This window comes from Lissotriton vulgaris, chromosome 1_1 (genome assembly GCF_964263255.1).
Source record: "Lissotriton vulgaris chromosome 1_1, aLisVul1.2, whole genome shotgun sequence".
NCBI lineage: Eukaryota > Metazoa > Chordata > Amphibia > Caudata > Salamandridae > Lissotriton > Lissotriton vulgaris.
This window is the reverse complement of record NC_141685.1, coordinates 1,059,629,111-1,059,641,023: the sequence shown is the minus strand read 5'-3', so window position 1 is coordinate 1,059,641,023 and position 11,913 is coordinate 1,059,629,111. Positions and strand designations below refer to the sequence as shown.

Here is an 11,913-nt window from a genome sequence, read left to right as displayed (position 1 = left end):
GAGATCTATGTCGTCTCAGAGTGTCTCTTGGAGGCTGTGATCTGCTTTCAATGGCCTCTCTGTGGGAAGGGGGGGGGGGGGGGAGAGAGCGATCTCTGCAGAAGCACTGAACCCCACCCCAGGCTACCGTGTTTGGTACTTTGAATCTGACAGCCATGCTTCAGTTGTTTATGTTCGACTGTACAAAGCTGGCTGGCATGACCCTGCTCTCTTTCAATACAAATATGCATTTTCTGAAGAGGAATTTGAGACTGTGGAGATTTTAAGGGCTCTAGATTTGGGAAGATCAGGAAACTGGCTTGCCCAAGATCACACAGTTTGTTCAAGTGGCGCTTCCGAAATGTCACCAGGTATCACCTGGTTCCACAAATGTATCCAAATGTCACATCTTTCCCTGCTTCTCTCGTGAGGCTTGTTTACCCAGACACACGGCCTATCCTCGCCTGAACCCTCAGACGCTCCGAGTCTTGGCATGTGCGACTGTCACATGCGAGCGGCCTTGCGTTCTTTCACAGGGTGACCGGCTTCTATTTATGGGAGCGTTAAGTGCCGCTAACACCCCTGACCAGCAGACCCCCTGAACATAAGACGCCCAGGCTGGGCTTAAGAAACGGGGGCAGGGAAGGTCACGCTGGGATGGGTATTTGTGTGGCGAGGTCATGGCCCCAGTCCGTCCTTGAAGAAACACGGAGACGGAGGGGAGCTGGCATTTGAGGATTCTCAAGGTTTAATTGAAGGTTGGCAGGGCTGGGGCAGAGTCATGCACAGACTGGCACACCAGTTATTTATAGTGTTTAGAAACCATACTGGTGGCACTAAGTGCTGGTCCTAGCAACCTATGACCAAACCGCATGTTTGATTGCGAATGTGGTTTTTGCCACATTTCCGCATAATTATTTTTAATCACTTTTGTTAAGAAAATTCTTTAATTGCATGGGCAGGGTGCCTCAAAACACGAGAGCCACGAGACGGCAAGCAGTGGGCAACTGTACACCAAACAAAGGGCTATGCGCTTCAGCACGTGCGTCTGTGCACGTAACACGCACACAGGTGCATCAAATAGTCTATCCAAGACCAGCCAATATCAAGTATAAACCATAAACTGCGTAAAGTAGCATCTGTTATTTACAGCGCTTAGAAAACAGCACACGTGTGGTATATAGTGCTTTGCAAAACAAGGAGTTATAATTATCTCTAAATGCATTGGTCTACTCCAAACGTACAGGCCACTCTGCGAGATAACCGACCTCTAAAGAATGCCAAAAATACCAGCCACCCACCAATCCCAGAACCGAGGCGAAGCTATTGGCAATGTAAATGACAATGCCATTTATTGATGATAAAAAAAAAGTCATAAGCAATGCCAATAGCTCTACCTTTAATGATGCCGAGACCATTGCATTGTAAATGCTTGTTAGGTCTTGCTTAGGCAGCGCCTGCGCTGTTTCTGCGAGGCATGCTGTATCTAGTGTATGGGGTTTCGGCACACCCCTTGCTTGTCATTAGAGCCTTTTGTGCGTCTTTTAAAATCCTGTTCTTCTGGTTGGTGAATCTATCCCATTTGTCCCGCCTTTAGTGTTTTCATTCTGCCCATGGCGACTGCTCCTTTCACATACCTTCTTTCTCCCATGTGCATTTACGGTGTTCTTGATGGACTATTTTAAAATTTGTCTTGCCTTGGGTTTGTGGATTGTTGGGTTCTAAGGGTGATGAACAACTACTCTTGAGCCAAAGCAATTGTGCTCTTAGCTGACTGCATTTTCATTTTTAAATCGTCTTGCAACATGTTCACACAATGGTAAATACCGCGCCCCTCATCCATGTTAATGCATTTTTTTATTTATATGCTTTTGTATATAAAAAATGTTTACAATATTGCAAACTCGCTCCAAGATATTGGAGAGCTTTATACAGAGCCTCCCGTCGATACTCGACCTCCTCAAGCCCTAGTTTCAATTCCGCCCTCAGAACGCGAGTGAAAACCAAGTGCTAGAATGTTAAAGGCGTGAGTGGGAAATACAGGCTGGCGCGTGTACTTGTGGAGGACATTTTGAAGCAGGAAGCATTCCTTTAACATCCAAGAATTACCTTCATCCTGATGGGTATTGGTGATAATTACTGTCAAAAAAACGGTTTTATTTGTTATTTTTAATACAACTTATCAGTAAGTGTTACAAGAAATTACTTTTTCCATAAAATGCAAATGTATTCTCGTTTATATTGTATGATGTAAAGCTATGGTTAGAATAGAAAGTTTGAACATTAACTAATTGTTTTTAACAGTCTCGTCAAACGTGGACATTCTTAAAATGCTGACTACGAGGTTGAAAGGTGGTGACTAAGCTGCCCTTGCTTGCTCCCAGACCGTGTTGTGGCCGAGTGGGGCGGGGTCCTCATTGTTCATAAAACAGTGCTACGTGCTGCTTTACTGGGTGGTTTGCAAATTTGAAAGCTGCTTTCTTGTTTTTCTTGCCGCCTGCAATGGGTCTGCTGCTGTCTGAAGCAAGGGTAAAATGCCTGCCTGCAGGATCTCTAAAGTACCCAGATGGACTGGTGACTCTTGCCTGCTCTCTGCCTGACCTCTGCAGGAATTGCACTGTATACAAAGCATGCACGGATAAACCGAACCGGTTCTAGGCCCTCAGGTAGAGCAGTATGCCAATTTTAATCCCGCTGAGAATATTGTAGCTATTTTCCTGGACGCCCAACTCCAGAAACGCAGACTGTACTTTTTTGAAGCGGCGTTCTAGTATATAATTGAAGTGGCACAAATTTCCTTCAAGCAGATTCTCTTTGCTTCCAGCCATCCACGTAGAAGATGGTTTCAACTGCTGACCTCAGACTTTTCAGAGTTAAGCACTGTGTTTTTTGAAAAACATTTACATTACAATGCCAATGGCTCTAACTTTAAAAAATGCATGACCTATTGCATTTCAAATGCTTGATTCTTTTCTTTTTTTAAATGTATCTTTTTCCTACCCCCAGAATCTGCTCTCTGACAGCCTCCTTGCATGCCCGCAGCCAGACGAAGGCAAAAACGAAAGGGAAGCGACCCGGCAGACAACAAGACATTCCAGTCAAAAAACCCAAGGCAGGTCGGACCAGCAAAGCCCAGCGCCGTCGGCTGACTGGAAAACGAGGACAGAACCGAGAGTGATGGCAGGCGAGTGGAACAGTGCTGTCTTTGGGAAGAAGGCCTTATAATTGGATGAGAGTGGAGCTTGGGATTTTGTTATTTGTGCTGAAGGTCAGATGTTGCTGGCTCGCACTCTTGTCTTATGATACCAAGTCCGAACATTGAGGACATGTGTGGTAGGACAGCCCCGTTTCTCGGACATATGGAGCCTGGAGCAGTTCCAGTTCCTCCAGTGCATTTAGGGGTCTAGTCCTGACAAGGACAAAGTGCCACAGAATCTTTGTCGTTCATTTGCCACAGCCAAAGGGTAAATCCTCTGGGTTTCCACATAGAGGTTGCCAGGATGTGGTGTTAACAATTTTGTTCTCAGGGTGTATTTTTCAAATACATTTGTTTAGGACAGAACATCTTCTTGGCAGGAATGTCAAACTTGGATCTGATAAAGAGCTGTAAGAATCGACCAGTGTGGGTTTTCTTTTGGCATTGAGGACCCCCTCACACCAGCTACTCACCCTTCCCAAAACACATGCTTACCTTCTTCATGATCATGACCACCCATGCTTTTCAAGTTATGCTGCTTGCAGCTCCCTGACCTATGTTTGTATATCTGAGAGTTTATTTCAATAAAGATTTTTGTCGATGTCTTGTTTTTATATATGTGCATGTTTTTTGCTTGGTCCAGGGGCTGGTAAGTTTAGGTACTTGTCAGTAAGTACTTTATTCGGTTAGAAATATAACCATAAAAGCTTAAAACATAATGTTACATTTACATAAAAATAAAGTTACAAAGATTTCAAATATTTCAAATCCAAAAACCCAATTCCCTTGTCACAAACTCTGCAAAACATTCAGGCTAATGGATTTACACAGTATAAAAACAAGAAGAATATATATAATTCATTACAGGTTGGAATCTACATATTAATAATATTAGTGTCTATACAATTTAATCCATCAGGGTTAAACCTGAGAGTAAGTGAAAATGATTAGAAGTGGGGATGGTGTAACCGCTCGATACGAGGGCACTTCTGCTCGTCAAACAATTGCTCTCAGGTCTTTGACTTGGTGATGTAACGTATGACGTTCTAGGGTAGAAATCACTTAGGCCCCAGATAGATATAGGGCCATCCCCCATTTGTGGCTGCCGTGATTGGAGTTGTGGGACGACGTATTTATTTCTAAATTTTATAAGTACCAAATCACCAGCTATATCTTTTGACAGAGGTCCTAGCCAGCCCACCCTTCTAACACTTTGTATACTTCCATCTATGTTGGGAGGGAGAGGTCTATTTTTAGTTAACCAAAAGACAACCTTATTCCTAAGGTCCTGTTGTCTCTCGTTTTTCCCCTTTGTAAGTTCCGGTACTCCAGAGAGGACACACACAAAGGGAGCGGCCTCCGGTGGCAAGTGTAAATGATTGGTTTTAGGTGCGATATTGCCATAATTGGCAGCTGTCCCCTTATGTGATATAGAATCTTTGTTCAGCCCTGCTCTAGGGTAAGAACTCCGTGCTGCTTTCGGGGTGTTTGAAGATGTTATATGAGGGGTTACTAATTGTTTATGGGGGATTTTACTTAGTGCAGTATTTTTAGGCACTTCTATGGGGGCTGGAAGCTGTGGTTGCAGAGGACCTGCCAAACTTTTTATATATGACGAGTTGGCCTTAATCGCTTCATCACCCGTAAGCCTTTCCCCTAAGGTATTCATTTTTTCCATCAGCGGGAATATTATTGATTTGATCATGATTTCGATCTGGGCCAATAAAGTAGCCTGAATAGGTGCTTTAAGGGTGGCAGTGTTGGGAAGTGGGGGACTTGGATTCGGTATTTGTATCTTTGTATGTTTCCCCAATTGTTTAACCCCATCTCTCTTCCTTTTAGCAGAAAAGACCTGAGGGGACAGTGTAGGTTGAGAATTTACTTTTCCTCGTACTAAAAGGGGAGTACCCTGCAAACTTTCAGTTGGTTGGAGTGATCTAGTGAAGTGGGGACTAGTGGTTGCTGTAGGCCAGGTAGAAGCACTAGTTTGCATACTTCCTAATTCAACAGGAGCGTACTTGGAATTACATAGTTTAACTCCTCCAGGAGTGATGAATCTAGAGCTGCTTTTGCTGTCTGGGAAGACGAACATGTGTTGGAAGAACTACCCATGTCCATGCATCGTTCTATTCTCTCTGGGTCACTGGTAGTGGGGGAGGTCACCCTCTTTAAGTAGTTGTCTATCGTTCCCTTACACAAGTCACTCTGGGTAAAAAAGTTTTTAGTGACCCCTTGCAGGTCATGACTTAACTGTTTTGTGTGAATGAAAACGGCATCAACCACCAGAAATTTGGTCAAGTGTCACAATGTGGTTGCACTTAGAAGGGACCTGTATGGAACAGTGCGCTGATTATCTTTATTTTATTCAAAGTTTTATATAGCGCGAACAAGATTTTTGCAGATATCAGAGCGCTTTACAGAAACAGAGGGTAGGGGCAACAAGGGGGTGATTAAACAAATTCTTGAAAACAATATAATAGTCGGTAGTAAGTGAGTTGCAAAGTAGGAAAGCAATCAAGTAAGAGTATAATACAATAAACAATCAGGAAACCAATAATACAGAAGCCGCGCAATGTCTTTGATCCAGTAACACTAGAGTTCAGGTGAACTTAGCCATAAGGATGGCTTTTACCTCTTTCTTAAAAAATGCAGTGGAGGAGATAAGTCTCTGTTCAGGTTTACCTTTCTGTGCCAAGAGGGGTGTCCCGACCCGGCCTTAGATGGCCGCTGATGGCCCCGCCCTTGTCCCGGGCTTCTCCCGGCGCGCGATCCCGCGATGCGGGGACTGGTCTCCTTTTCAGGCGCCTCCTGGCGCGGGAATTGTGTGTGGCGGCGTGTTGCGCCGCTAGGGCGTCTGGGAAATGGAGTCCTCAGGGCTCCCCTCACGCTGCGACTGCTGGGGTGGGCTAGCGGCGACAGATGGGAGCACTGCTGCTGGACGCTGGGTCTAGATGTGACCCCCAGGAGTTCTGTAAACCCCCTAGCGCCTTGGTCTGTTCAAACTGGCGCCCATAGGGTCTCTCCCGCTCCGAATTTTTGCCAGTATGTGCTCTGATGAGGCAGGCAGCAGGAAAAATCGTCACCCAGAAGAGTGCACTGTCTCCACTGACAAGTGCACGGCAGGCGCACACTAGATCACCCTTACTAATTGCCTGGGAGCTTAAACGCCTCTGCAGTCTCTGATCTCTGACACCTCTACACGCTTCTGCACTGTGTGTTCCTTACGGCGCCATGGAACCGTGGGACCGCAGCGCAGGGGAGTCTGAACATCGTCCTCCCCGATGCCTACCTGTGGGGGGGTGACGCTCCGGTGTTCTTGTGTGTGCCAGCGAGCAGCCCCGAACCGGGCTTGAGGCGCTCTTCAGCTTCGAAGGGGCAGGCAACACGGAGGCTCTCACTATCGGGAGTTTAGGTACTTAAAGGAGAAGTAGTTTGGGTCACCTAGTGCGATGTGACCACTTTAGCATCTGGAAAGCAAGAGTTTTAAACCTTGGGAAGGGAAGCATAAGCACAGGCCTTCAACTTACTTTCTGCTTTACCCTCCTTAGGTGATATGATGTTGCCAGTCAGCGTGGGCACTGGCGGATAGTTGTGGAGCAGGTGTCTATGAAGGCAGTTCATCTGTCACACTCCCTTTCTTAGTACTCTAGTTTTCCAGACAGGGTATTTCTTTTAGTGGCCACCAGCTTTTGGATGATATTCCTTTCCTCGAGTGCCAAAGAACTCACTGTCTCTTAGCAAGTTACAACATATTACTCTTATGAAATTGAACAAGCACATACTTAATCAGATATCAAACAGTACTCTATTCCCAAACCTAGACCAACTACTGCAAGCGTAGGTGGCAATAAAACATGGCTGCAAAACTAACACCCAGGGCTGTATTACACATACGGTGCATTTTGTGTGCACCTTTTAAAATGTGCGCCCGGCGCAATCAAGGAAAATGCATTGTATTGTGGTGAATGCGATGCCCCCCGGGCAGATTGGAATTGGCCCCGCACTAGGGGCCGTGCATTCACCAAAAAAACGGAGCAGCTGCTTAGAAGCCGCTCCGTGTTTTTCACCGTGCAGGCGGCAACCAACCTGCACTTTCAAAGGGGATTTGAAATAACTTTGAAGGTGGCTGCAGTAAGTGACTTAACCTGCCTGCAAGGGGATGCCTGGGAGGTCCCTGGGACCCACTTTCACCTCGCCAGATGACTGCAATCCGGGGACGCACTTACAGTGCGATACCTTCACCTGAGAGCTTATTTTCCTCTACGCAGGCGTCTGTAATACAGCAAGGGCACAAAGACTAAAAGAATTACCTCATTTGCACGGTACCACGCCCCCTCTTGAGGAAGCGCTGGCGATGTATGTGCCCCAGCACTTTCGGTATTATAGAAGGGGCCGCACAAGAGTCTGCGACCCCTTCTGTAAAACTAAAGTGCCCCGGGGATGATCAAACATCCGTTGTGCCCCCCGAGGCACTTCTATAATACGCCCCAGATGATCAGCATTCCCATTTCTTGGGGATAAATGCCTACAAAACGTATTTAATACAGTATTAAAAGCCACCAAGATATAAAACATTTACAAAAGGAATAAAACATTTGTGCATGTGTCATGTTACCATTTGGTGCCTGCCCCTTGCACTTGCTCTGCTAACGCCTAGGAAGGTGGATAAAAGCCATTGGTGATGCAGTCCCTCCAAAATGGAGGGATATTTAAAATGTAAGATTATTTAGCTAATGTTTTAGCTCTGGCTTCCTGCTTGTTCCACAAAGTCGGATAAAAGTCTGCCTCCTGGACCGATACCTTCATAGTTCGCCTGGAATGAGAAAAAGTGTGTGCTGAAGGTCCAATAATTAACTGCCAGACACAGGACTCTGCTTGTAACTGTAACCACTAAAGGCCAGAACCATGCATGCGGGCCTGGAAAAACCTGGCCCTGTGATCTGACTTGAATGAAGAGGAAGCTGCACTACCAAAGGTGGAGCAGGCACCTTACTCGCAGGATAAAAATAAAGCACGGGAGAGACATGAGGGAAGTAGAGCACGGGGTGAGAGAACATGCCTCGATTCTGAGCAAATGTGGGCAAAGGATGGAAAGCTGGAGTTAATAAAATAGGAATTTTTATATAGGCGTGAGAGAGGAAGCGGGGATAAAATCTCGGTTTTGGTATGATTAAGATTGGAAGAGAGTGAGAAGATAACCAGGTTTAAACAGAAGAAAGACAAATTGTTTCTTTCAGACACCTCGTGGAAAGTCTTGCCCGCATACAACTGACTGTAATGACCAGAGGAGGAAATGAGGGAAGCAATGGGGAAACCTTGTGTTGGAATTAATGAAGACCGGAATCAGGAATCTGCAATTACACTTTATTGGCCATCCACTCTCTTCAATCACAGTAGGCCAACATTCTAAGGTAAGCTTCAGGTGGGTGAAACCAACAGGGAAGAAAGTGTAGGGGGAACGGAATATACCATTAAGGTAAAGAAGAGGATATAACACACCTCCCTTCCTATGTAACCTGAAAAAGAAATATTGAACAAAGTGGCAAAAGTATAATGAGGAAGCTCATAGTCCTGATATAATCTAGGTTGAAAGGTAAAGATATACAGATGTTACAAGGCAAAAGGAGAAAAACACATCACATCAGTGATTTTACAATTTTGTCACAGCTCCACCATTGCCCATTATCAAGTTGAAAAACATTGTTGAGTGCCTTAACTACTTTGCATGGAAGATAGAATTTACTTTGACTAAGCCCTTCTCTATTACTACTTTTTTATTTTAGAGGTTTTTATATAGCGCTGGCTGGACCCAGAGGTATCAGAGCGCTTTACAATTGTAACAGAAAGGTGTTTAAATACAGGTACAGTGTGTATAAGTACAGAAAGTTGATTCAAAACTAAGCAGTCCATATAGGATAAAGGTTTAACTAGATGAAAAAGTCAAAAACAATTGCTAAACACAATAAGATATACAATATAAAGGTCGCAGTTTGGTGAGAAGGTTCGATAAAATATACCTAGGAGCAGGAAGGACAAAAATGTGAAAGAAAAACTGAAGATCATAATGTGTAGTAAGAAACGGGAGGTAAAGGAGAGGCATGGAGGGGAGGGAAGGTGATAAGAATGAAGGGGAAGGGAAGGAGAGGGGGCAGGAGAGGGTTCACTACCCGTAGGCGGAGCAGCTGGGTGGGGGGATGCTGAAGAAGGTGAGGCCACTAGGGAGGTATTTAGAACCCCCCCCTATTTGTTAAGGAGAAGAAGTTTGAGTTCTTTTTTGAAGCTGGGTTAGGACGGATTACAACGGAGGTCTGGTAGGAGGGCATTCCAAATAAGAGGGGCATTGTGTATCGTCAGCATAAAGATGGTAGTTGATCCCGGCTTGTTTGAGAATGAGGGTGGGGGGTTCCATGAAGAGGTTAAAGAGAGAGGGAGAGAGTATGGATCCATGCGGAACTCCTAGAGAAATGGGGGAGGGCTTCGATAAGCAGTTTTGGATTTTAATTTGTTGAGCACGGTGTTGCAGGTATGAGACAAACCAATTATGAGTCATACCATTAAGGCCGAATCGTTCTCTAAGGACTTTGAGTAGAACAGAATGGTTAACGGTATCGAACGCTGCGGAGAGATATAGGAGGATCAATAGGTTAGATTCACCATTGTCGAAGGAGTGGTGAATGTCATCTACAATGTTAAGCATGGCGGTTTCAGTGCTGCAACCTTTCCTGAAGCCTGATTGGAGGGAGTCAAGTAAGTTAAAAAGTTCAATGTGTCTGTCAAGCTGAAGAAGGCACATTTTTCCAGGGCTTTCGAGAGAAGGGGCAGATTGGAAATAGGACGGAGGTTGTTGAGGTCATTAGGGTCGGCAGTAGGGTTTTTGAGAATGGGGGTGATTTGGCCCAGTTGTAGTGAGGTAGGGACACAGCCGGTGGCTAGGGAAGTGTTAATGATCGAGGTCCAGGAAGGGGTACTGTTTATATTTGGCTTGGTGTAGGTCGATCTTCTTTGTAATCTCTTCCTGGTAAAAATTACTTGCCTTGCCTCCTTCCAGCCAACTGGGATTAAACTTTGTGCATGTCTCTCTCCTGCGGAGGGAGACGAAAGGGGAAACCCCGGTCACTTTAAGCGCTGTATGGTACGCCCATAGACCCTTACGAAGGGAAGCCTCCACGTCATGACCATTGGTGATTGCCAATTGGATGTGCTCTTTGATGAGTCGATTTGCCCTCTCAACTAGGCCATTAGCTTTTGGGCAATAAAGTGCCGTGGCTTCGTGTTTTATGTTCATGTTTCCTAAGAAATCCTTCATCTCTCCCGAGGAGAATTGTATACCGTTATCAGTTACCAATGTCGAGGTTATACCTTCCTCGGAAAACACTACATTGAGGAACTCTGCAACAGTTTTTGTGGTGATGCAATGCACACATTTCTGCTTGATCCAATGTGAGGTGTAGTTAAATCTAACATGGCTCTCCTTTGGATTCCTAAGTTGTGCATCGGCCCCATGATCTCCATGGCTAACTTGCTCCATGGTTTTGTTTGTATCTTGACCGGAGATAGCGCGGCTTTACGTAGAAATTTAGATTTATCGCTCTTGGCACATGTTACACAGTCCTTAACCAGTTGCTCTGCCATGGTGTCCATTTTTCGGGAACCAAAACTTTGCCCGCACTCTGTTTTGGCGATGCACTCTGTTCCCAATGACACTTAGTTTATTTATGACTATCCGGAATTCTGTGATTCCTTCTTCGAGGTCATTCCTCTTGCTGAGCCATCCTTCTCTCATGATGGTTTTTAACGTGCCCATATCTGTGTCTTCTTCCATACACTTCTCCCATTCCTGTTCAGTGATGGCAGGCTCACCCATCATCATAATGGGACTGTCTAGCAATTCTTCTGACTCTTCTGTCTGTAACGGCGTTCTTGATAGAAAGTCAGCAATTTTATTTTCTTTCCCTGGTACATACTCACTTTGAAATTGTAATGTTCAAGTCCTATAATCCACCTGCTTATGCGTGGAGTACAATTTTCTAGCCATTTCACTGTGAAGATGAAGGTAAGGAAGGGGCTTGTGGTCCATCCGGATTGTAAAATTCAATCCCCACAAAAAGAATTTGAAGTGCCTCACTGCCCAGAAACAAGCCAGGGCCTCTTTCATTTCCGTTCAGTACTTGTAAGACACCTGGATGCCAATGCAGTGACCTTTTCCTCCTTTCCTTCCTTCTGTACTAAAGTGGCCCCCAGACCTTTGTTTGAAGCATCCGTGATGAGGATGGTTTTCCTCCTGGAGTCGAATACCCCTTAGGCCGGTGAGTTAACCAGTTCTTCTTTGAGAGCATCCACTACTCTCGTATGCTCTTCATTCCATGTGAAGTCCTTGTTTTTCTTAAGGAGATCCCGCATAGGTTCACACTTGGTTGCAAAATTGTTAACGTATTTTGACATATTCCATGAGCCCTAAGAAGGATTTAAGTTCTTCTTTATTCCTCGGGTATGGGGCATCCTTTACAGCACTAATCAGGCTACTTTTGGGTCTTAAACCTTCTTCAGAGATGGAATGTCACAGATAATCGACAGACAAAACTCTTATCTTGCATTTGCTCCTCTTCACCGTTAATCCAGCATCCATGAGTTTCTTAAAGACCAGTTTAAGGGATTAGTCGTGTTCCTCCACATCACAGCCATACACCAGTATGTCGTCCTGAAAACACATAGTTGGGTCCACCCTTTTCAGGATTTGC

At 45.1% G+C, this 11,913-nt stretch overlaps 1 protein-coding gene across 1 annotated transcript in view; it reads left to right on the top strand.

Moving 5' to 3' along the window:
• NOL12 (nucleolar protein 12) overlaps positions 1–3,789 on the top strand; it is a 64,131-nt gene extending 60,342 nt beyond the window's left edge. The window contains exon 6 of the mRNA XM_086962973.1: positions 2,986–3,789. Within this exon, the coding sequence (XP_086819099.1) occupies positions 2,986–3,157 (172 nt within the window). The 3' untranslated portion in view covers positions 3,158–3,789. The remainder of the gene's footprint in view (positions 1–2,985) is intronic.
• Positions 3,790–11,913: the final 8,124 nt, after the last annotated feature.